Consider the following 27,463-nt stretch of genomic DNA (forward strand, 5'->3'; position numbering starts at 1 on the left):
CACTATGTCCTCTATACTGTGCCCTAGATCTCACATCTGGTAGAAAAGATTCAAATCCAAATGTGTCTGATACCAAAATCCATGTTATTTTCATCATAATTAAAAATCAGCTGAAATGTCAGATCCATGGCCCCTTCAGCTTATCACCCTCTCTCCCCAACATTAAACCCAAACTTATTGAAAGTATTGTCTACATTGGCAACTTACTAGAAAGCTAGCTTCTACCCCAACCACTCCATCTAATTGTAAGCAAGGCTACCTGTAATATTCCCATTGCTTAACCCCATAGGTACTTCTCAGAACATACTAGATATCTTGAAAATTCTTTTTTTTTTTATAATTTTTTTTTTATTTATTCATGATAGTCACAGAGAGAGAGAGAGTCAGAGACACAGGCAGAGGGAGAAGCAGGCTCCATGCACCGGGAGCCCGACGTGGGATTCGATCCCGGGTCTCCAGGATCGCGCCCTGGGCCAAAGGCAGGCACCAAACCACTGCGCCACCCAGGGATCCCGATATCTTGAAAATTCTGATGCTGTTTATTACCCTCTCCTTGAAACATTCTCCTTCTTTGGTTTCCATGATATCACACTCACTTCGTTTTCTTCCTACTTCTAGTGACATCCCTTCTCGACTCTATTATAAGCCTGTTTTGCTTTTTCTATCTCTGCAATGTTCTCTTTTTCCAGATATTTCCATCTACTCCATAGGAACAAATTACTATTTATATACTAATGATTTCCAATCTTTATCTTCAGCCCGAGTGTCTGCTTCTTTTGAGCTTCACGTCTATATATCCCATTATCTTCTGGATATCGCCACTTAGTTATTCCACAGACACTTCAAACTCAACATTGCCAGAAGGTTGTCATCATCTCTAACTGGCTCCCTTCCCCCACCAAAGGTGTTCTCCTGCATTTTTTTTCAGTGAATGTTTCCATTATCCACTCTTCTGCTGAGGAATAAACCTGAGTCATCTTTAATACTTCCCTCTCCTCACTCTCCCATACCTAGTCAATCCAAAAGGCCTAATGACTACCTCAGTAAAGCTAAAGATAAAATTTAAGAATTTAAAGCCTTGAAAAGTATACCAATTAGATATCTCTTGATATCTATTTCTATCCATCCTCACGGGCACCTCCTCTTGAACAGGACACCACTATCTCTCAGCTGACTGTTGCAGTCTTTAGCTGGTCTCTCTGTCTCCACATTCATTCCCACAAGACTACACCCCATACTGCAGCCCAAGTGATTTTTTTTTCAGATTGTATTTATTTGAAAGACAGCAAGCATGAATGGGGGGAGGGGCACAGGCAGAGGGAGAAGTAGACTCCCCATTGAGCAGGGAGCCTGATGCAGGACTGGATCCTAGGACCCCAGAATCATGACCTGAGCCAAAGGCAGACACTTAATCTACTGAGCCACCCAGGCACCCAGCCCGGGTGATTTCTAAAACCAGTTCTGAATATGTCTCCACTTACAATCCTTCAATTGCTTCTCCTTGGTCTTCGAAGCAATTCAAACCCCCATATATTTACATGAACTTGTACAGCTTCATCTCTTCACAGTCTCCTTCAAACTGTAATCCTCAGTTTCACTGAACATCCATTTCCTTGAATGTGCCACATTCAGCCCCATATTCTGGCTTTAATATGCTGCTACCACTGTCTGGAGCACTCTTCTCATCTCCATCCTGTTCACATACTAACATACTTTAGCTCTAAACTCAGAAATCACTTCCTCTGGGAAGCCTTCCCTGACCCCCAAGGCTGGTAGGTGCCCTACTCTGTACTTCCAGAATACTACGTCTTCTCTCTCTTACAACACACCCATACCATCCTGTAATAGTCTATGTACTTGGCTATCTCCGTGTAATCAGAACATACATCTTAGGACAGTGCATTCTATATGTCATCCCATGTGTTTGGTACAGTGTCTTGTACACCACAAGCATTCAAAAGCACTTATCAACAATGAGTGAACAAATAAATGAATTGGGATCGAAGGATAAATTAACCTATACTTAGAAAAAGCATAACAAAAAATGGAGTAGTAGTATTTTTAAAAGTCCTATATTTCTCTTCAACAACTACCTGATATCTCTGTTCCCCTTCACAGTAAAATTTCTTCAAAGTGTTGATTAAGTCACTATATCTCTTTCCTCACCCCCAATCTCTCCTGGACCCACTCCAGCCAGGCTTCTATCTCTACCACTTGAGTTTGGCTAACTCTGTTAGAGTTACCAATCTGGTGGCCATTTCTCTTCAATACGATTGACTTTATTCCCTTCTTTAAAAAAAATTTTTTTTGGGCAGCCCCGGTGGCGCAGTGGTTTAGCGCCGCCTGCAGCCGGGGGTGTGATCCTGGAGACCCTGGATCGAGTCCCACATCAGGCTCCCTGCATGGAGCCTGCTCCTCCCTCTGCCTGTGACTCTGCCTCTCAATCTCTCTCTCTCTCTCTGAATAAATAAAAAATAAAATCTTTAAAAAATTTTTTTTAATTTTTTATTTTTCCGAGAGAGAGATCGAGTGAGCAAGAGTAGGGAAGAGAGGCAAAGGGAGAGGGAGAAGCAGACTCCCTGATGAGCACGGAGCCAACACAGGGCTCAATCTCAGGACCCTGGGATCATGACCTCAGCTGAAGGTAACCAAATGAGCCACCCAGATGCCCGTCCCTCCTTGAAATATCTCCATCTAGGGGCTTCCATGCCATCACACTCACCTGGTTTTCCTTCTTTGGCCTTGGCTACTTCTTCTCAGTGTCCCTAGCTTTCTCTAAACACTGAAAGATCCAAAAGTTCTGCTCTAGCTATGCATTCCACAGGTGATCTCTTCCAGGCCATGGTTTTAATTGTAAATATACCAGTCACATACTGATGGCTCCCAAATCTATATCTCTCCTGAGAACTCTGGATCCTTACATCTAACTGCCTTCTTAACATGTCCATTTGGGTATCAAATAAGCATCTCATAACCATCAAAGCAAAGATAAACTCTTAATCTCCTCATAACTTGTCTATCAGGTTTCCTCATCACAATAAATTACATAACCAACTACTCAATTGCTCAAAGCAAAAATTTAGAAGTTATCCTTGATCTCTCTTACTACTTACTCCATAAATCCCAACATTCACAAGTATCCTTTAAAAAAAAAAATCCATGATTCTTTAGCTTATTCCTATCACCCTACTACTATCCAGACTACTCTGATATTTTATCTGGACTACAACAAAAGCATCCCAACTGGCTTTCCTGCTTCCTCTCCCACCTCTCAAATAACCCCCTCGCCACACAGCAGCCAGAGTGATATTTTGGAAAATGTAAATCAGATCATGTTACTCCCCTAACTAAAACCATCCAGTGGTCTCCCATTCACACATCTTACCTTGGAGCTGATAAATCCCTGCCTCATCCAGCTCTGCCTTGCTTTGCTCTCCAATACCATCTCATGCCCATCACATTCCAGCCACCCCAGGCTCCATGAAGTCACCAAGCTTGTTTTGGAAAGATCTTAAATGTTATTCAAATTTGATAAAGGCTGTTTGTGTTCTAATTTGAGCCAGGTGCCTTTCATCTCATAACATTTAGTTGTGGATGCAATTGGTAGACCCTGTGCAGTAAAGATGGAAAAGACCAAAGCATGACCAGTGAGCAATGCTCCACCCCGGAGGCAGAGAGCAAGCATCCGCAGCCATTCTTCTGCCCTTTTCTTTCTATGCTCATTCAACATGCATCACCACACAGGCTGTCAATGACTAGGAGAGATTATCCACCCCGAATCTCACATCTCTCCTCCAAAAATACACATATTTAGAGTTTTGAACACTTCACTTCTCTGATAAATCTTCATTCCTATCCTTTTATGTACTATTTTTAAATGATTCTAAAAACACCTGGTGGTAGTAACCTTCAGTTCTCATGAATATTGAGAATAACAAATGCAGTTACCTTTTCCCAAAATTTCCCTGTATGTTTTGGAAAAACACAGCCATCAGAGAAACTAGTCACCAACGCTGAAATTAGAAGAGGGAAGTAATTTCTTGAAGAGGCACACTTAGAATAACCTCTAATTTTTAGAGTGTAAAATCACCCACTAACCCCACCAAATGGTTATAGATTAATCTCTTATATTGACGTCTTACTTTCTTATTTTCAAGGAGAAATTACTTCGAGTTTTATTTTTCCTAATATACTACCTCAAGCTCTGAATAATTACACTCCCTCCCGAAATGCACACAAACACAAAAGCTCAGAAAAATCTTGTATCTCCCATGGGGCTAATTAAAAAGGATTCTGATTTCTATAAAGAATGAATGAGATCTTTGTTAACCTACTTTAACAGGACTCTAAATGACCCTGGATTTATCTTGCCCTGGTTTTCAAAATGTAACTGACCCAGAATAAAGTAAGCTTATCCCCAAACTCCTGGTGAAAACAAAACCAAAGTTCCCAGAAGCCAAAACTGTATATATACAACCCCCCCCCAAAAAAAAATCTTTTTTCCTCTCTCAAAGAGACTATACAGCACAAATACTACTGCTTGCAGAGCTATTTTATTCTTCACTTAATTGGAATATTTTAAGATTATAAAGCTTTACATTGTCAAGGCAAATAACCTTCCAAGAAGCAAAAGATATCATCAGCTACTATGAAATCAGGAACTTTCTGGAAGCTTTCGTGTTGGGACAGTGCAGCACTGAGTGTCAATGAAGAACCATAATTTGATTATTTTCCTGGGTATAACAATCACCTAATCCCTAAAAAAGACTCCAGAGATGATTTGCTTTTATTCTTAATAACTGAGCAAGCAGTCTGAACTGGTTAGGGAAGCAAAAATACAGCCTGAGAGTGCATATCCCTTCCTTACTCTTCATTCATCATGTTCATCAAAATTCCGCATTGGGGGCCTGGTTGTAAAAAGGTAGAAGTTCCACTCAGAAGTCTTTATTAATCCCATTCCTCTTTCTCGGACTTTACATGGTTTCATTCATTTGCCTTCATAAAGCAAACAGAATTTCTCTTAGAAACACAATACTAAAACACTACTGAGCCTGCAGACCCATAAACGACACCCACACTGCCTCATGTCTGAAAAGACCCATGTTCCCATCCTCTCTCATTGAACACTGAACAATTCTTCTAATTCAGAGTACTTTATTATTTTATATATATATTGGAAAAGACCACTCATTTATTCACTACACAGTTGTTTACTGAAATCCTGATATATGTCAGAAACATCACTGGCAGTAAAGATGCAGGAGCATCCTATGGAAGGCTCCTAATACTTACTTGGCGGAACTCAGAAGGTTTATTAAAGCAAGCAATGCCCAAGGATGAGAGGAAACTCAAAGATTAAAAACAAACAAACAAACAAACAAACACAATTACAAGAGGTTCAGCAAGAAGACAACTCATCCCAGGCAAGTTCTTACCAAAAGGCTTGATTTTTACAATGAGAGGGACAAATAATTCACCTCTCAAAAAAAATTATACAGAATCCACTTTCATTCTTCACCTCCCTACAGTGGAAGTGTGAAAAGATACTCCAGACAGCATATTGAGTCAAATTTTGGTTGGGTTTTATGTTGAATCCAAAATTAGGGGTAAGCCCCATATAGTCAAGGATTTCACGTTGTTACATAAGAATAATTAAATCCATGTGCCAGCTCATGCTCTTTCACCTGATAGCAACAAGCAGAAGTATCACTGGACCACATGCTTCTTGAAGGTACACAATCTATTCACATCTCTGTCCCCTTAACAACAAGCCCACAGCACATGGTCGGGACTCAGTATTTACTGAGCAACTGAATAAAATTCAACATTACATCACATTATTGTGCTTATCATCTAGCCCACCAAACATGAACCATGTCTAAAAACATCACATTGGGTGCCTGGGTGGCTCAGTGGTTGCATGTCTGCTTTTAGCTAGGTTGTGATCCTGGGGTCCTGGGATCGAGTCCCACATCGGGCTCCTCACAGGGAGCCTGCTTCACATTCTCCCTTGTCTCTGCCTCTGTGTGTCTCTTGTGAATGAATGAATGAATGAATGAATGAATAAATAAATAAATAAATAAATAAATAAATAAATAAATAAATAAATAAAATATCACATAAATCAAAAGCCTCCCTTAGATGGATACTGGATAAATAATAAATAGATTTCAATGGAGCAATAACTTAACTACAGGGACCCAGGTTTCACTATCAAGCCCTACTGAGTAATGTCCATCCAGAAGGCATAAATGGTTTTTTAATATTTTAAAATATATCATCCGGAAGACAACACTAAATAAAACATATGAGCATTGTTTGTAGGGACACAGTAACTGGGCCGAACACGGTTTTATACAGGTTCATGCAGATAGTTAACCATTTTGGCAGGATTGCATGGAAGTTAACTCCTCGTGCAGTGTCAAAGGTAAGAGAACACACACTCCTTCCAACTTCTTTGTTTCATTAATGATAACATTCTGTATTCAAATGCTATTTTTCTAAAGCATTGGCCTACCTCATTGTTGAAAGCAATTTGCTCTTGTTACAAAAGTTTATCATACCCTTTTATGGCTAACAAATTATTCTATTATTTTATTATTCTAGAATGTGTAATTCTAACAAAATGCCTGAAATCTGAAATATATAGTGTCCAAGACAGTTTAAGAATGCCAAAGCTGCTGTTTAAAATATCAGAGTGAGGGATCCCTGGGTGGCGCAGCGGTTTGGCGCCTGCCTTTGGCCCAGGGCGCGATCCTGGAGACCCGGGATCGAATCCCACGTCGGGCTCCCGGTGCATGGAGCCTGCTTCTCCCTCCACCTATGTCTCTGCCTCTCTCTCTCTCTCTCTCTCTGTGACTATCATAAATAAAAAATAAAAATAAATAAGGCAACCTCATCTGGCAATTTCAGTCATTAGTAATGACTGATCTCCTAAAGTACAACTTTGACCTCCAACCAAATATTCTCACTCTCAAGACCTGACAGCTACTCCCTGCCTAAAGGCAAAATCCTGAGCCTTGAATTTAGCTCCCTTAGGGATCTTAATTTCAGAAATACTACTCTAGTCTCAAATTAAATCGAATGGCAAAGAAAGTCCCTTCCAACTTAAAAAACCTGTGATACTCATCCAACTTTACCTCTTACTGCTTCCACAATCATATTTAGCCAGTACTCCAAAGAACTGTTCCCTTTCCCACCTGGAGAGCTCAACACAGGTGTTTCATACAAAATATGTGTTTACTATTTTCTTAGGATAAAAGGAAAGGAAGCACCTGTTATTTTGCCAGATAACAAATCCAATGGAAATATTTACAGAAATTCTATAATGGACACTTTGATAAAGCAAATAATTTTTAAAGATATCTATTATTTTCATAGCCTGATCTTTCATATATCATTTCATTTAAAATGTGGACCATCTCTAGTAGTACAAAATGTGCTAAAGTAAGATACGTTCCATTTTTACATTAATCTGCTCAAATTCACAAATGCCATTTCTTTTTCGTTCCCAACAATCCAATCATTTCAATGTTATGCTCCTTAATAGACTGAGAACATAAAATATCTCCCTACAATATGGGCCTTCAAAAATCCCTTCATAAGGGCATTTTCTCAAAGATCACACAAAAGATGAACAAAAAGAAACATGAAGTTGCTTGTTTGTTGTCCTGCTCCCTCATTCTCAGCAAAGCACTGTCCGATTTCCTTGGCCTGATTTATTGTAGGCCCTACACACATGGAAATCTGTTTTCATAGCATATCAACGATGAGTCACTACATTTCAATGCAGACATCTTAATTTTTTCTTGAGCATATTATTCTAAGTTAGAGTATGGCATAATTGTCTCATCTTAGATATGTTTGGCTAAAATAAAGTAGGTATTATAAGTTAAATAGGTCTCTGTCTCTAAAAAAGTTCTGAAATTAGAAAAGAAAAACTTCCTTATGAGCAGTGAACCTGCTCCTCTCATATCACATAAAATCTCTTTTCTCATATTACTCCAAGGATTATTAAGCACATGTGAATTTTGTGAAATACAAGTCTGTAACACAGTGTGCAAAGCCAAATTACTTTTAAGACTATTGCAAACAACTTGCTGCTTAGGAGTAGCTAAGGTTCATAATATCATCTAGCAATTTTTTGTTCAAATAGCTAATAATCCTGCTACAAAACCAATGTTACCTTTAGAAATACATATAACTTCCTCTTCCTTCCCTCCCTCTCTTCCTTCCTTTGCTATTTCTCTTTCTTTCCGTCTTTCTCTTTCTTTTCCTTTCTTTAACTGAGGCTGAAAGAATTCTAAATCTGCTAAAAATAATATAGAACTTAGGGACATCTGGGTGGCTCAGTAGGTTAAGTGTCTGCCTTCAGCTCAGGTCATGATCCCAGGGTCCTGGGATTGAACCCCTCATTGGGTTCCCTGCTCAGTGGGGAATCTGCTTCTCCCTCTCCCCTCCCTCTGCCCCTCACCTGTTCTCTCTCTCTCAGATAAATAAATAAAATAAAAATCATATAGAACTTAACCTTGAGAGATCTATTCATTTCATAGTTAAGCCATTATTCTATAGTCATGGGAACCTCTTGGTTGATATCCCTGAGTGTACCCGGCTAATGTGACCAGTCTTTGTCTGGTGTAAATCTGACTACATTACAGTATTAGCTTTCCACCTCTCCCCCTATAGAGCAATGCATCCAACACCACATTCCCCTAAATGGATTGTAAAGAAAAATCATTCACACTGGTAGTGCATGTATATTACATTCCCACTGCCAAAGAGCTCATATTTATCTCTTACTGTAAAGCAAATAGTATAATTCAAAGCGCACTATAAGAAACTATTCATTTCTCAGTAACTTGTTCATTATCTTGAGCTACTTGCAAACCTTAGATCATTCATGTTATTTGAAGTTGACCATCCATATTCTGGATATAAAAGTTTGCTATTGATTAACTAGAATAAGGCTAAGATTTAAGTAGATTTTCCAAACAGAGTGTTAGGGAAATTCCTTTTTCAAATTGTTCTTCAAATGTGTCTACATGTGTTGACATGTGAAGAGGTGTGGTGCAGTGGAAAGAAAACCATCCTCTAGGTCAAACCCCAGCTCTGTTGCTCACTAGCTGTGTGACTCTGGGAAAGTAATTCCATCTTCCTGAGCCACAGCTTCCTTCTCTGTACCTTGAAGATAAAAATATCTACCTTACAGTGTGGTTGTGAGGACTGAATGAGATCATGTGTGTAAGAGTGCTGTGGAAGCTAGAGCTGTGACACAGAGGTCTTGGTGCCCTGCAGTGGGGAAGAAAACATTATGAAATATAAAAATGATAACACTGTAAGTGGCAAAATAAGGACTACGGGAGAAGAGAGGGAAGTATGACTCTCAGCCAAAAAGACGGCAGGGCTCAGGAAGAGGCTGAGACTGGCTGACTCTGGGATGGATAAAGGATAGATGAGGGATAGGCAAGCTGGATTTCTTCAAGTGGAAGGAAGAAGCAAGGAGACTCTGAGGGACAGCCTGGACAAAAGCACACGGGCAGGGGGAGTGTGGGCCTTTGGGCAGCCATATAGCTGGAGCACAGAGTGCTTATGGGAGTGAGGTGGGAGATGAGGGCACTGAGGAAGGAGCACCAGACTAGAAGAGCCTGTGAACCACACCAAGAAGTCTAGACTATCTTACATATGATGAGAAGCCATTGAATAGGAATGCCAAAACAACAACAACAAAACAGTAAAAACCAGACTCTGGTTTATAATTTTTTTCTATACACTAAGTTGTTCTACTCAAGCTGTGTACTCCTAGATAAGAAACCTTTTGGGACACAGATTTTGACTGTAAATATGTAAAAAAGAAGTTAAAATGCATTTATTAAACTCCTGTTCTGTGTCAGGTACCGAGTGAGATCCTTTTCATGCATTACGCATTATTGTTCATCTTTAAAACACAGGTGCAACATAGGCATACCATCCATATTTCAAATAACAGGAACCTAAGACTCAAAACAGCTAAAGCCTTTTGTCCAAAGAACTAGCAAGAGCCACAGCTAGCAATAGAAATTAGATTTACCTTACTATTTATTGATGCACTATCTTCCTGATATGTTTTAGGTTACATGAATTATTACTCACATGCAACCAAAACTTCAGAGAAAATCAAGAACAAAAGGTTTTTTCTTTCAGTTAAATGAAAAATTTCTCAATGTAATTTAAGTTAATTTTAAGTTCCAGTATAGTTGACATACAGTATTATATTAGTTTCAGGTGTATAATATAGTGACTCAACACTTCCATACATCACCCAGTCCCTCACTACAAGTACCCTCCTTAATCCCCATCACCTATCTTACCCATTCCCTACCCGATTAAATGAAAATTTAATTCCAATTACTTGTGGATACTATATAACACTATAAAAAATTTACTTATTGAAAAGTTTTAAAATTCTTACCTCAAGTACTACTTCAACACATTACATGTTTTTAGTCTATATAAACTACATGATATTTGTTTTTAAAAGACTGATACTTGTAGGTATAGCCTATTGGAATAGCTCTTGATCCCAAAGTCAGAAACTAATCATTCAAAACATATTTTTAATTAAAAAGAAAATATCAGGGATGCCTAGGTGGCTCAGTCAGTTAAGTATCTGCCTTTGACTCAGGTCATGATCCCAGGGTCTTGTGATGAAGCCCGGTGTCCAGCTCCCTGCCTGGCAGGGAGTCTGCTTTTCCTTCTCCCTCTGCCATCCCATCTCCCTACCCCACTTGTGCTCTCTGGCTGTAACTCTCTGTCAAATAAAAGTCTTTTAAAAAAAGAAAATATCAGAAAAGAAAGTCATTTGCGATCTCTATCATGAGTGTCTCAAATACAAGTTATGTACAGCATGGTAACTGTAGCTAGTAATACTGTATAGTATTTGAAAATTGCTAAGAGAGCAAATATAAAAAGGTCTCATCATAAGGAAAGAAATCTATAATTATATATGGTAATGGATATTAACCAGACTTACTGTGGTGATCATTTCACAGTATATACAAATATCAAATTATTATGTTGTATACCTGAAACTAATTAAGATGTTGCATGTCTTGGGATCCCTGGGTGGCACAGCGGTTTAGCGCCTGCCTTTGGCCCAGGGCGCGATCCTGGAGACCCGGGATCGAATCCCACGTCAGTCTCCCGGTGCATGGAGCCTGCTTCTCCCTCTGCCTGTGTCTCTGCCTCTCTCTCTCTCTATCTGTGTGATTGTCATAAGTAAATAAAAATAAATAAATAAAAAATATTAAAAAAAAAAAAAAAAAAAAAAAAGATGTTGCATGTCTTTTATAACTCAATAAAAAATAAAGTACAAAATAAAATAAAAATAAATGACTCAAAATCTATGGCTTCTAAGTAACATTCTAAGAATATTGTATAAAAGTTTACATAATCTTGGGGCATCTGAGTGACTCAGTTGTTTAGTGTCTGACTCTTGATTTCAGCACAGGGCATGATGTTGGGGTCCTAGGATGGAGCCCCACATTAGGCTTTGTACTCAGCATGAAGTCTGTTTATCCTTCTTCCTCTGCTCCCCTCCCCGCACTCTCTTTCTCTGTCTCTCTCTCTCAAATAAATAATAAGTAAAAAAAACCTGTACATAATTTTAAAGATTATTTTAAAATACATAGTCTCATAAATATTTTCAAAGACTTAGCGTCGCCTTATTTCTTCTACACTAGCTAACTTTACTCAGCTCCAAGATTTACTTTATCAACAATGGTGAAAAGACTAATGAATTTTTAACGTACAAAACAAATATTGCCAAGCTCCACAAGAAGCATTTAAAAAATATATATGTATATAAAGACAGTGCTGAGTCTGCATAAATGCATAATATGATTAACAGGATTCAAAGGTTATTCACTCATGATCATACCACTAATCTTTTCTTTTTAGGCAAGATAAGGATGTACATTTGAAAGTTAGGCTATGCAAAAAGATGTAAAATAAGTGCAAACAATTCCAAGCAAACTATCGTTATCTATTTTCACTACAAATAAAATGCATACAGTCAGTGAGAAACCGTGATACCAAATTCCTTCCAATTATTTCTTACTTTCTTAGAGAGCCGAGGTAGCAATAAAGACATTTACATACACTGAAAGGTTCTACCACTGGAAAAATATCTAAGAGAGACAGAATGCAGTAGATGGAAAGGTGAGGGTAAGGTTTCCACAGTTACTACGGGTGCCCCCCCACCCCATCTTAATTACCTTGCAGTGAAATATGGCGATCATCGATGCCCAAGGAAACCTGTTCATCCTCGGTGGGAGGCACAGGACTAGATGCCATCCTTTGACTCAATGGAGATTATACCATGTCCATCTCAGTTAAAGAAGCGAACTAAAAGTAAAGGATAAATGCTCATTAGTGACTCTGCAACTCTGTGTTTCTAGTAAACACACACCACCAGAAGGCAACAGCAAATGAAACGTGCCCTTCCAAGAGAAGTTTTCTAGTGAGTGTTTCCGTAGTTCATGAGGCAAAGTGACTACGCCTTCTTTTTTTGAATCATAATCAAGATTTTGCCCTGTGACCTATTCGAGCTGCTGGCAGGACTCCCGACCAGCTAGCACTGTGGATTCTACACCAGGGGCGAAAAGGGAAGCCACCCAATGAGATTCCATAACTTGCTTGGGGGGAAGTAAAGTTGGCACAAAGTGACGGCTTAGCTGTTTGGATGTATTTTATCTTTCACTTCAATCTGCAAGGATTTTCCTTACAACTTTTTATTTAACTTAGTTCCTTTCTGCTCCATAAATGTTGCCATTTACTGGAAACAATAACTGAGCTTGCATAGCTTGCAAAGTGAAACTAAAAAAAAAGTATATCAAGAAGGATGTTTTGATAAAGTTATCTGTTATATTGAATTATTTTCCCAAGCACTCGCTTTTTCCACACATTTTTTCCCTCTACCCCCACTGTGACTCTTAAAGAATCCTTCCAGTAAGAGTTAATTTTTTATTACTTCATGCATGTGTACACCAGTAATAGTATCCTGGGGGCTGAAAAACTCGACTTTTCCTACATAGATGATGACTTTCTTATCGAAATAAACCTAACCAAAAACATAAAATGTATTAGGGAATGAATAGAAAAATGGGTAAATGTACAGACACCTGATCAAACAAATACAGCAAAACATTAGTGGTAAAATCTATATGTTCAATGTGTTCTGGGTATTCGCTGTAAAAGTGTTTACCTTTCCTGCATGTTGGAAATTCATTATAATAAAGTAGTGGGAGGGAGACAACGATAAATAAACCTGAGACCAACAGCTAGATACAATCAATCAGATCATTTTATCCAAAGAATAAAAATCATCCAACAGTTTAATGCTAGGGCCAGACTTCAAAGATCCATCAGTCCTTGAGCAAGGAGGTTGTGACATTGGTGGATTCCAGGCATTTCCAGCTCCAAACAGGATAATCAAGGTTGTTTGTAATGACAAGCTAGGGAAGAAGGTCCTCATTAAGTAAAACACTGATGAAATCACGGGAGACCTTAAGAGCTTGATTGCAGCCCCAAAATGGCACCTGTTGGAAAAATATCGTCCTGAAGAAGTGGCACATGATTTTTCAAGACAACATGCCTTTAGGGGGACTATGAACTCCAGGATGGGATGGATCTGGAGCTTTATTACCAGTAGAGGAGAATTCTTAACCGCTGTCCTGTCCTGCCCTGCCCTCTTCTCCTATCCTCGCCCCCACACTGGTATGGATGCTTGTTTTTAAAAATTCAAGTTAATAAAATCTTAGAAGTTGCCAAACAAAAGTCTTTCAAAATTCTGTTTTCCCCACTCTGTTTATCATCCAAAACCCCTTTATTATCTCTCCCACGGACTGCTGTTGTTAAAGTTTATTTTACCAAAATAAACTATGTTTGTTAATTAATAATTTGTTTTACCCTTGGAATTAAGATGAAGCAGAGCCTGCCTGCCTTAACAGTGTTACTATACTGAGTTGATAGGCTTCTAACCAAAATGAAAAGCTGTTTGTTAGTTCAAGTGAGCCTGTGCAGCCTGATGCTTGATAAAGGTACAAATGTTTTCAGCTTTTAATGTACTGAGGACCTCTACTACCTCTTGCCATACTCAAGGGCTCCTAAACCCAAAGTGAAGACAAAGTACTTCTTCATGATGATGGGAGAAAAACTGAATTCCAGAATGAATTTCCTAAAGGCATCCACTATTCCATGCCAGGACTATTTTCTTAAAGGGGGTATAAGAGCTATAGTAGCAAACACTTGTATAGCACTTGCTATATAAAGGCACCGTTCTGAGCACTTTGCATATATAACCTCAATTAATCTTTAAAACAACTATATGAATTGGGTACTCTAATTATCCTCATATTTGAAAGACCAAAACAAAATGTCACATACAGTTGTCTACGGACATATAGCTAATAAATGATGGAATTAAGATTTGAAGACAGGTGGCTTTGGCTTCAGAGTCTATGCTCCTAACCAATATATGTTGGTACCTCATAGAGCTAGCTAAAATTGCCATGTTTTATTTATTCTTTCTTTCATTCTTTATTCAACAAGTAGTTAAACATCCTAGCTCCTGCTCTCAAAGCATTCAATCTTTTTTTTTCTTTTTTTTTCCTTTTTTTTTTTTTTTAAGAGAGAGAGGGAGAACACGTACATGAGCAGGGCCAGGAGTAGGGATGTGCAAAGGGAAAGAGAATCTGCAGCAGGCTCCATGCTTAGGGCAGAGCCCAACACGGGGCTCATTCTCACAACCCTGAGATCATGAACCCGGCTAAAATCAAGACGTGGTCGCCCAACAGAGCCACCCAAGTGCTCCAAGGAATTCAACCTTCTGAGAATGACAAATGAACATAATACTGAGTGAAATCCTCTAAGAAATGTATGTAGAAGGTGCTGTCGAAGCAAAGAAGAAGGCATGTCCCACACCTGAAGCTGGAGAGAGATGTGACTGTCAGGAGTACACTAATTATAAAACAGCATTTCACTCCAAATGATCCCATTCGCATTATTCGAATACCTTGAATTTAATAAGAATGTCTCTGAGAATCACTCATCACCATGCACTATTAATCAAATATAAGGTATTAAATGTAAAAGAAAGAATTTAAAATAAAAACAGAACAATAGAGAACAAAGTGATAATCAGGAAATCAAATATTCCTGCTCTAGAAGGGTAGGTGAAATCCACTACATTGTATATTAAAGTTGAAGAAAAAGAATGTATTAGTGAAAAGAAGTATAGACCTTAAAATAACTATAGTTGACCCTTGAACATGGGCTCTAACTGCACAGGTCCACTTGTACAAAGATATTTTGCAGTAGTGAAAATACATTTTCTCTTATGATTTTCTTGACATTTTCTTTTCTCTAGCTTACTTGATAGTGAGAATACAGTAAGTAATATATATATTATATGTATATTATGTATTATATATATATACATGCACACAAAATATGTGTTAATCGATGTTATCTTTATCTTGTTGTCAGCAAGGCTTCAACAGTAGGCTATCAGTGGTTAAGTTTGAGGAGAGTCAAAAGTTATACGTGGATTTGCAACTGTGTGGGTGGGGAGGAGGGTCAGCGCCCCACATTCCCACATTGTTCATGGGTTCTGGGTGTTTTTTGTTATTATTTTTTTTTAAGATTTTATTTATTTACTCATAAGAGACACACAGAGAGAAACAGAGACATAGCAGAGGGAGAAGCAGGCTCCCCGTGGGAAGATGATGCATGACTGGATCTGGGAGTCCAGGATCACCACCTGAGCCAAAGGCAGATAGATGCTCAACCACTGAACCACCCAGGTGCCCCAAGGTTTCTGTTTTTAATGGGGAAAACTTATTAGCAATCAAGTCAATAAAATATAATAATTTTTTATTTACTGAAGAATTTCTTAGAGCTTCTAAAATATGTCCATCAAAAGTAAAATTAGGGCAGCCCAGTGGCTCAGCGGTTTAGCGCTGCCTTTGGCCCAGAGCGTGATCCTGAAGACCAGGGATCGAGTCCCACGTCAGGCTCCCTGCATGGAGCCTGCTTCTCCCTCTGCCTGTGTCTCTGCCTCTCTCTCTGTTATCTCTCATGAATAAATAAATAAAATCTTTAAAAAAGTAAAATTAAACTTTAAAGACTGAATCAGTTCAAAGTGTTAGATGATTAACACAAATACTGTCTTAGTACAATTATTTCTCAGACTGCGCTACAGAGGTCATAAGGACCTGACTAAAGATAATTTATGATGACATTTTCAACTCAACTGTTTTTGGTGAGAAACTGTTGATATCTCCAGGGTGGAAGTTTTTTGTTAAATAGGGCCCATCAAAAACTGGAACAAAGTAGAAAAGAAGGGATCCCTGGGTGGCGCAGCGGTTTAGCGCCTGCCTTTGGCCTAGGGCGTGATCCTGGAGACCCGGGATCGAATCCCACATCAGGCTCCCGGTGCATGGAGCCTGCTTCTCCCTCTGCCTGTATCTCTGCCTCTCTCTCTCTCTCTCTCTCTCTCTCTCTCTCTGTGTGTGTGTGTGACTATCATAAATAAATAAAAAAAAATTTAAAAAAAAAACAAAGTAGAAAAGAAAACCTTTGAGAGATTTCTCAGGATCTGAATTACCAAACTAGAAAGCTTATGAAAAAGGAAGGCAGAAAGAGGAACAAGGGCGTGGCCACAGGCTCACAGGAGTCACGAGGGTCTATCAGAAAAAAAACCCCAAGGCCATCATCTCATTTATGTTCCAGCTTCCCTGTGCAAATAGATTTGGCAGGGAAGAGCCCTTCCGGGGGTTCCTCACAGCTTGACTTTTCCTTTTCAAATAAAAGTTACACACAATTATGTGACAAATCCAGGGATGAGAATGAAAATAACGGACCATCTGCAGGCCCATAACCAAGAATTCAGTAAAGAATTAACATAGTGGCATTTAAAGATTCTAAAATCAAGTGGAATGGTGTGGAATTGTGCTTTTAAAATTCATATAAATTGGGTAGCCCCGGTGGCTCAGTGGTTTAGCGCCGCCTTCGGCCCAGAGCCTGATCCTGGAGACCCAGGATCGAGTCCCACATCAGGCTCCCTGCATGGAGCCTGCTTCTTCCTCTGCCTGTGTCTCTGCCTCTCTCTGTGTGTGTCTCTCATGAATAAATGGATACAATATTTTTTAAAAAATGAAAATAAAATAAAATAAAATTCATATAAATTAATAGGCACACTTTTATAAATGGCATAGCAATTTTGAAGTCACTGTGGTTTGCTTAGGCAAAACATCTTAATATCCTTTTGGTATCTCTAAAACCTCAAACACAAGAATTTCCATTTTTGAAAGAAACTTTGGCATTTACTTTGGATTATTATAATTCGAATTTTTTCAACTCAAAAATTAAATTAATAGAGACTATCTCTCGTGAACAGAATTATGGGTGATTTTTATTTCCTTCCTTTTGCTTATTTACATTTTTAAAATTTCAAACGGTGAATGCATATTTCTGCTGTAATAAGAGAAACAGTTTTGCTTTTATTTTAATCAAATGATGACAAAATAAAGAACAAGGTATTACTTAGTTCAGGATCAGTTCTCCAATCGATTTGCTATGGAACATGTAGATCTTCATAATGAGGAAAATACACTTGACATAAATTAAATATTAGAAAACTTTTCTTTTTCAGAAATTTCCAGAAAAGATTCCTAAAATTCTTTTTTGTAGCTTAACAGGTCTCTTATTTCTGAACACTGGAAAAATGCAGTGTCAGCAAGAGGAAAGGGACATCTGTCTCATGTTCAGAGGCTGATCAGACCTACCATGGAAAGACAATGTGGGTACACTCAGGTAATTATTTAGTGCTTTAAAGGTCATCACTTTTTCCCATCACTTTTTCCTAGTCTTTATCTGCACCATGTTATTTATGATCCACCTAGCAATTCTGAAGGATGTCCCTTTGTTGGTTGAGTTATAGAGCTATTCCTAGCAACTGACAGTCATTAGCTTTTATCTGCTTACAAACTGACATAAGATAGTTGGTGGCACATATGCAGTAAGTTTCTTCACCTTTTCTCCCATCAACTTTTCCTAATTCTGTTATCACCTGTCCTTTCATCATCCCTGGACCAGAAGCTCTTGGTACAAATTCGCAGATTGGGTGACTTTTTTGATTGATGTACAGTTGACAAACCAGGGTACATTAGCTTCAGATGTACAACACAGTGATTATGCTGTGCTCACCACAAGTGTAGCTGCCCCTTCACTATACAACCTATTATAACACTATTGACTATATTCCCTCTGCTGTACCTTTTATCCCCATGACTTATTCTTTCCATAGCTGGAAGCCTGTATCTCCACTGCCCTTTATCATTTTGTGCCTTCTCCTACATCTCTCCCCTTAGGCAACCATTAGTTTGTTTTCTGTATTTATGGGTCTGTTTCTGCTTTTTGTTTGTTTATTTAGATTCCACCTAGTGAAATCATACAGTATTTGTCTTTCTCTGTCTGACTTATTTCACCTAGCATAATATCCTATAGGTCTGTCCATGTTGTCTCACATTGCAAGATTTCATCTTTTTTTAATCAGTGTATAACATTCCATTGTATACATACACCATATCATCTTTATCCATTCATCTATTGATGGACATTTGGGCTGCTTCCATATCTTGGCTATTGTAAATAATGCTGCAATAAACATAGAAGTGCATGTATTTTTTTGAATTCGTGTTTTTGTCTTCTCTGGGTAAATACCCGGTAGTGGAATTATTGAATCAAATGGTACTTCTATTTTTAATGTTTTAAGGAACCTCCAGACTGTTTTCCACAGTGGCTGCACCAGTTTAACATTCATACCAACAGTGTATGAGGATTCCTTTTTCTCCACATCTTCACCAATATTTGTTATTTCTTGTTGTTGTTGTTATTGTTGTTTTATTATGGCCATTCTGACTAGGTAAAAGGTGATGTCTCATTGTGGTTTTGATTTGTATTTCCCTGATGAGGAGTGATGTTGAGCATCTTTTCATGTGTCTCTTGGCCATCTGGATGTCTTTGGAAAATCAGACCAGATAACTTTTAAGCTCCACTCTACTCCACTATTTCTTTTCAGGCACTTTATTTTTCTAAGGACAATCACAAAATGCCGGAACAATCAATTTTAACTATTCACTACACTTTTGGAAAAAAAATATGTAGCAGTTCTCTGGATATAAGACTACAGCACTGTTAGCTCACAACAAAGCAGTGCCATTCACCAGCCAATACCAACTGTGCTGCTAAACCACCCTCTCCATGATAATAACATTCTGGGGGAATGTAGCCACTTCCGTAAAAGAGCCCTGTGTTGGCCTTGACCAAGTCCCAAATGCTCAGAACAGCAGTGGCCACTGCTAGAGAATGGGAATGATAGTATGTGTACTACAGAGTGGCTGGTGGAATTCAATAAAAAAAAAAAAAACATGAAACTTAAAAACCATAGTAACACCTAACATTTATTGAGTGCTTACTACAGTAGATGCATGACAGTATATAAATGGTATTTATTATAATTTGTGAAATGAATTTATCAAGATTCTCTCCCTTTTTAACCATCAGTAAAAATTAAAACCTTGTCACAATACTAAAATGAAGAGTAAAAGAGCTTAAGGATGAAAACTTCCCAAATTATCAATGCTGATGTGCTAAATTAGCATAGACCTAGAAAGCCTGCCCTTGGGAAGTAATTATTTTTAATTTCCATTGGTACATTTTTTTAAAGAATTTTATTTATTTATTCATGAGAGACAGAGAGAGAGAGAGAGAGAGAGAGAGGCAGAGGAAGAAGCAGGCTCCACACAGGGAGCCCAATGTGGGACCTGATCCTGGGACTCCAGGATCACGCCCTGGACCAAAGGCAGGCTCCAAACCGCTGAGGGATCCCAGGGATCCCCACATTGGTACATTTTTAACCTTGGAATTCTGCCCTTCTATCACACACTGAAATTTTCTAAAGATCATGATTCTTCCAGCAAAAGTTTCCTGCCTTTGTTACCACCAGGTCACCAATCTCCCCAAAGCCCTGGATATGTCTTTAAGTTTTAAGTATTGATAATGGTTTGGGTTGCTTCTTTTCCATATGTATTTCTTCATTTCTTTAGTCATCACCTCTGCCCGTGACCTCATTATTTTGTCCCTAAATTGCTACCAAAAATTCCTGGCTTTCCTATTAACTCCAGCTTCCCTATCCCTATCCTTGAAGAATCCCTAAAAGGAGTAGAACATGCGGCAGAAGATATAGCAGGAGTTAAGGATGACACAAAGACCCAAAAATAAACAAAACAGTATGTTGGTGATAAGGGCTGATAGCAAGATTTTAGGCAAGTCTCCGCAGCAACAGTAAGACTCCTAGCCCTCATCCTCCCTCTTCTTCCAAAAGCATCAGCAGCGAGACCTACTCACTAGATCTCCAGCTGTACCCATAGGTGGGATTCCAGAGGATTCTCTCCTGGAGAAAGTAAAAGCCCCTAGAGAGGACTACCAGATCCTGATATTTGGGGTTCCTATATGGAAAGGTCAGTTCTCTGCCAAATCACCCTATTGTGAAATTCCATTAATTGACTTCTTCATTCCCCACTCTTAAATATGAACAGACAGCCAAATATTAGCAGTCACTCAAGGTAAGCCCCCAAAAATGAAAGGAGGGATCAAAACAAAAAGAGGAATCTAGAGGCAAATGTAGGAAAGAAAAGAAAACTTCAGGGAGAAATAAAAACTGAAATTGATCATAATTGACTTTTTTTAAAAGGATACCATAAACTTAATTTTAAAACTCATAAAAGGCTTCACAGTATCAGTTACAAATATAATCAGCATTTCTTCCATTTTACACCCTCACGTGACAATGTACATACAACGAAAGATACATCACTAGCTTTTTCTTTACTCACTGGATTTTTAATAATACCCAAGCAGTAATCTTTCCTCTGCTGTCCTGCCTGCTACTCCCTTGCAGTGTACTCAACAAACTTCTATTTCCTTAAAAAAGAAGAAAAGTCCAAGCAAAAGTCATATTCTATTAGACAGAATTACTTTGGAAAGCCCTTCGGAGATCAGACTTAGTCTTGTTTACAAACATCTATCTATACCCACACACATGCTGAAATGAAGAACAAAATATAAGAAAACTACCTTGACAGGAACAAACGTTTAAAGATTTTAATCACAGCCCTCTTGAATAGCAGTAGAGTTTCTTTCATTTCCTCCAAAGACAAAAGTCAATTTCACTCTCAGTGATGCAAATGCACACAAGCTCAATATGAATTCACAATTCCACTGGAATCTGTAAGTTACCAAGACAATCTTCCCTTTTGGGATCATAACAACTACAGAGTTAGTAGTAGTGAAATGGGTAGTGGTATCAGAGTTTTGACCAAAGGGAGACATGATTTGACTTGGGTTTCAAAATTATCACCTAGATTGATGTATTGGGAATAAAACATGGGACAAGGAATGAAGTTAAAAGGTTATTACAGAATGGATGGACAGAGGGATGGGTGGATGATAATCAATAAAGAGGAAGTAAAGGTGGTAAAATGTTAAGGGTGGAACCTAGGGCTGAAATATGAGTATGTGGATAAAATTCAACTTGGTTGTATACTGAGAATTTCCATAATAAAATGTTAGGAGAAAATGCTATTACAGAAATCCAGATGCTAGCTGGGACCTCAGGAGTAGTAGTGATCAGTGGTGAGATTCTAAATATATTTTGAAGATGGCACCAACAAGATTTTCTAATGGATTTGAGGTCAAGTGTGAGAGAAAGAGAAAAATAAAAAATGACCAAAACTTTTGGCTTAAGCATCAGGAAGGATGGAGAAGCCATAAATTGAGGCAGAGAAGGGTGCAGGTGGAACAGGTTCGGAGACAATGTAGGAATTCAGTTTTGAAATTTCAGCTGTAAAAAATAAAGAAATTTCAGCTGTACATCAGACACCACGGCTTCAGTTCCAAAGGACAGATTTCTATTCTATTTGGAATTCAGGTAACTTGGGCATATTCCTTCTTTTCTTTTTTTTTTTCCAAAGTAAATGCTTCAAGCCCAATGGGAAACTAAGCCAAGAACACCAAGTCAGGACCAAGAAGATGGACCTGGGCAAGGCAGTAAGACAGGAACAGGGTATTAAGATAAAAAAATAAAAAATTATATTCTATTTTAAAAGATCAATGAAAGAGAACATAAAACAAGGACATCTTCCACAAACAAAAAAGAGAAAAAATTTTAAAATATACATAAAACATAAAGGACAAATCCAGTGGGTCTAACATCCAAGTGAGAACACAGAGAAAGAAATAATCAAAGAAGTAATACAAGAAGACTTTCCAGAACTGAAGGACAAGTATTTCCATCTTATAAGAGCATAAGTGTCCCCAAAAAAATTTTTTAAAAGGCTCTCAGCAAATTACATTATTGCAAAATTTCAGAATAGCTGGGATAAAGAATCTCCCAGAGAGAAAAAAAAAAAATAGACCACACACCAAGAAACAAGAATCAGAACAGCATCAGACTTTTTGTATAACCACACTGGACAATGGACAGAGAGGAATACATTAAAAGTTCTGAGAAAACCTAAACATAAAATCTAAAACCTAAAAGCTAAAACTATACAACTGTTAGAAAAAAAACACAGAGCAAAAGCTTCATGACACTGGATTTGGAAATGATTTCTTTCATATGATTCCAAAAGCACAGGCAAAAAAAAAAAAATAGACTACATTAAGATTAAAAATTTCTGAGCATTAGGGCACCTGGTTGGCTCAGTGGGTTAAATGTTCAACTCTTGATTTTGGCTCAGGTCATGATCTCAGGGTCTTGAGATGGAGCCCCAACTCAGGCTCTGCCCTCAGTGGGAAGTCTGCTTGAGATTCACTCTCTCTCTGCCCCTGACCCCCCTCTCTCTCCCTCAAATAAATAAATAAGTCTTTAAAAATAAACAAATTAATCTGTGCATCAAAGGATACTGTCAACAGAGTAAAAAGGCAGCTCATAGAATGGGAGAAAATATTTGCAGATCATATACCTGGTAAGAAATTAATATTCAGAATATAAAGAACTCCCATACCTCAACAACAAAAAAAACCCAATCAAAAATAGGCAAAGAAAAAAAATAGGCAAAGAAAAAATAAATGGGCAAGGGACTTGAGGTCAACATCGTTAATCGTAAGGAAAATGTAAATCAAAACCACAATGAGATATCACCTCAAGTGCATTAGGATGACTACTATTTAAAATGAAAAAAAAAAAAACAATACAGTAAGTGTTGTTAAGGATGTGGAGAAATTAGAACGTTTATGTTCTGTTTGTAGTAATGCAAAATGGCGCAGCCACTATGGAAAACAGTGTGGAGTTTCCTTTTAAAAATGAAAAATAGAATTAGACCCAGAAATTCCACTTTTGGGTTTATGCACAAAAAAACAAAGCAGTCCAAGTGTTCATCTATGGATGAATGGATAAACAAAATGTGGCATATGCACACAATGGAATATTACTCAGCCTTAAGTAAGAAGGAAATTCTGACATATGCTACAATGTGGCCACAACAGAAGGACACTATGCTAAGTGAAATAAGCCAGTCACAAAAGACAAATATTGTATGATTCCACTTATATGAGGTACCGAGAGTAGTCAAATTCATAGACACAGAAAGTAGAATGGTGGTCGCCAGGGGGTGTGGGGTAAGGGGAATGAGGAATTAATTGTTTTAATTAATTTTCAATTAACTTTTAATTATTTAATGGGTATAGAATTTCAGTTTTGCAAGAAATAGAGATCTGGAGATGGATGGTGGTGACAATTACATAACTAGGTCAATGTACTTATTAATACCATTGAGCTATACACTTAAAAATGGTTAAAAAGGAATTTTATGTCATATGTATTATTGTATCACAATTTTTAAAAATCAGATTATTTTCAACCTGTAATCTCTATCCAGTGGACGTATTAATCAAGTGTCAGGACATAGAAAAGTCCTTTCCTGACATGCAAGGCTCCAAAAAATTCATGTCCTAGGCACTCGCTCTTAGAAAGCTACTGGCAGACTTACTCCAGCAAAATAAGAAAGTAAAACAAGAAAGAGGAAAGAAAGTATTCCCACAAAATAGAAAACTAAAAATGAGAAAAACAAATAGTAGATCTCAAACACAGGAGAAAAGGAAAGTTCCCAGATGACACCAGGCAGGTCAGTGCAGGAAAGAGCAGGGCTCTAAAGGGGCCTTAGACCTTCTAAGGTGGGAGCTGGCAGGAGCAGGACATGGAAAGAGAGGATATGCAGACAGGAAGGGGCCAACAGGCAGAATGAAGAAACACCCAGACCCACATCTCTGTGCAGCTGAAGAACCATGACAGTGAGGGCGCTTTTGCAGTTAAGCCAGAAGAGTGGATGCGATGGTCAGAAGATATCTGAATTAGTGATTCTGAAAATGGTGCAGCACCTGGTAAGACAAGAGTCCGTTTTAGGTTTGAAAAGTTAAAAAAAAATTATACCTCCATTCGTTCCATAAAGAATTTATGGTTTACAAAGACATGTTCACCATCCTTATAGGTGGAGATGCTGAGAAATTTGGGAGAGAGGGATTTAGGAAGCTCTCATCAGATGACCCCATTCTTCTCAGGAAAATAAGAAGCGAAGTCACCTCTGGGAAGCAGCAGGAGCAAGGGTGGGGTAGGGTCCTTGAGAAGTAACTGGTGCTTAGAACAGGCCACAATCAAGAACCAGAACAAAACAACTAGAGACGTACAAGGAGCTGGAGGGCAAGAAAGGCTCACTGAGCCTGGAACAGCAATGGCTGAAATGGACCCAAACAGCATTTGGGGGGATGCAAGGTTTTCCCAGGAGGACTCAGCATCTGACCGCTGCTCAAGTAGGAGCAGCAACTATTGGTGGCTGAAATTTCTGCCAACTAAAAAAATGCTCTAAAATTGCACAGAAAGGCACCTGCTGGCTCAGTTGGTGAAGTCTGAGACTCTTAACCTTGGAGTTGTGAGTTCGATCCCCACCTTGTATGTAGAGATTACTTAAAAATAAAATCTTAAAAAAAATTGTACACAAAGAGACGTATTCAAGAATGTTCGTGGTGGAATCACCGATAACAGAAAAAAGTGGAAATAACTGAATCCCATCAGTAGAAGAATGGATAAACTGTCGTTGATTCATGCAAGGAAGACTATGCCACAGCTAAAATGAACACCCGACCAGTATCAGCAAGGTTATATATCAAAACGATAATGGGGGTGGGGAGGGAAGCAAGTGCAAAAGGACTGGGACACTATGAAGTCATTTATATACCTTATATGAATTTTGAACACACACACATATACATGATGAAAAAAACAGAAACAGAGTCAGGAATGCTACCCACTAACTGCAGAGTGAGGACAAAGGAAGTTGGGGGGCCAGGGGGGCAGGTCAGAACTTCAGCTCTGCAGCTAATGTCTTCTTTTAGCCAAAAATTTAACATCTAAGTAGGGAGTATATTATGGTTGTTTAAAATATTTGTTCTTAACATTTCAAAATTCTAATAGAATTCTACTTAAAGTAGACAAGAGAGATGAAATGCTTGAAAGAGCCCTCGATTTAGAGTCAGAAGAATCTGGCTTTGGTCCCGGCTCTGCCACTGACCACACAGCCTTGGCTAATCATCAGCTTCTCCCAGGTCCCATTTCTTCATCTGTGAAATGAGGATAATGATTTTGTCTGAGCCAACTCAGAGCCTCTCGGGTTCTTGCCAAAGAATCTAACCCGAGTTCTCAGCTACACATTTAAAAACAGTGGGTTACAAGAAATAACAGTCACGGAGGAATGCCCAAAAGGCCAAGAGTCCACCCATTCCTGGATGTTGCCTTTGGATCCTGTCCAGCCTCAGAGAACTGTGAACCTGAACTACATTGTTATATGTCCTCAGAGAACTATTCTATTATAACGTATTCTGGTACAATCCCGTAAGCCTTACGGAGCCGGATATCATCGGGAGCAGTCAGGAGGAACCCACTATTGCACTTCTCACACAGAAGTTAGTACCGTGTGCAAGACACACGGTGTTCTTTTACGAGAACACGATGTGGAACATTCTCTCAGGTCCCAGGACCAAGAAAAACTGTGATCCTGGGCACTTATTCTTTTCATCTAATGACCCTGTTATTTTTATAAACAAAGTTTCCCTCTCTGTTTTGGCTGGTATAGCCCAGCTCTAGCAATTACAAATGACTTTATGGAAACAAGTTGTTTTCCCACTGGCTTTATTCAACTACCCTTATTTTTCCTTCACTGCAAGGTCCTCCTCTATTATTTATTTATTTATTTATTTATTTATTTATTTATTTATTTATTTTTAGTTCTGTTTAATTCTACATCTTTCTACAGGTTACTTCCAACTGTCCCTGGGACACTAAAGGGTACGATCAAGTGAGTCAAATTAACTCAGACTTTCTATGTGGACAAGAGATAGCATGTTGAAAGTTACAAAATGAGGTACAAACGCAAACTGTTCCTTATTGGTGAAAAAGAAAAATCCACTGTGGAAAATGAAACTGTACGTGCTTTCAGTAAATGAGATTTTTAAAAAATATTTCTCAATGCCAAGTCACTTGAAGACATCTGTATTCCAGTTCTCAGCTATACGAAGTTCACATCACCTGTAGCTTCAATGCCCAGGAGCCCCCTAACCGATGGAAATTCTCGACTAGAAGCAAGGGATTCACAATACTTCAGTGGGGTGTGGAACAGTGAGGGAAAGGGAAAAAAGGTACTGAGGGGCATAATAAATTGGCTTATTATTATTCAAAAGAAAAATATTTTCCTGAGAATTCTTGGCCCTCAAGAATATATATTTTTGATGAGTGTACTTGTCATGAATATATTCTTACTCTGCCTCTCTGCTAAGTGCCCATTCACTGTCCCTCCACCCCCTCTCTCTTCTAGATCAGCAGTCCAGGCTCTGCAGGGTGTTCTCATCTCTCAGCCCCAGTCCCCTCCCAATCAACAAGGCAAACACAGACTGAAGACTCCATAAAATGCCAGCACACTAATATGACCTTAAAGACCACACACATCCTCAAAAAGCTGTTAAAATCATTGCATCTTGTAAGAATTACTTAAACTTTCCTAGTGAAAAGCAACAAGTCCTTAGGTTCATTTGCCATTCAGTAAATTAGCTTCAGGTGAGTTGGCTTTCCTCCCCCTCCCCAAAGGAGCTGTGTCACTAATACATCACTTCTCTCTGGTCCCCACTCTAGAAATAACCTCAGCCTTACTAGACCCCCATCATTTAGTTCTTGTTTAGCCCCCTTCTGGCATCTCATGCTGAAGTATACTGCAAACATCCTGGCATTGATTTAGAGGTTGTGGGTCCTGAATGTCAATTTGAAATGCCAACTAACTGGAGAAACCCTGCCCTTTGAAGGATCTACCGGGGAGCCCAC

The 27,463-nt window shown here is 38.6% G+C and overlaps 1 protein-coding gene and 1 pseudogene across 1 annotated transcript in view; one reads left to right on the forward strand and one right to left on the reverse strand.

Moving 5' to 3' along the window:
* The window catches only part of SYNE2 (spectrin repeat containing nuclear envelope protein 2), a 316,861-nt gene that overhangs the window by 253,139 nt on the left and 36,259 nt on the right, over window positions 1–27,463 (reverse strand). The window contains 1 exon segment of the mRNA XM_055303886.1: window positions 12,252–12,381. Coding sequence (XP_055159861.1) covers window positions 12,252–12,330 — 79 coding nt within the window. The 5' untranslated portion in view covers window positions 12,331–12,381.
* On the forward strand, window positions 13,299–13,687 carry LOC129496009 (ubiquitin-like protein 5; annotated as a pseudogene).

This window comes from Nyctereutes procyonoides, unplaced genomic scaffold (assembly GCF_905146905.1).
Source record: "Nyctereutes procyonoides isolate TBG_1078 unplaced genomic scaffold, NYPRO_anot_genome, whole genome shotgun sequence".
Taxonomy (NCBI): domain Eukaryota; kingdom Metazoa; phylum Chordata; class Mammalia; order Carnivora; family Canidae; genus Nyctereutes; species Nyctereutes procyonoides.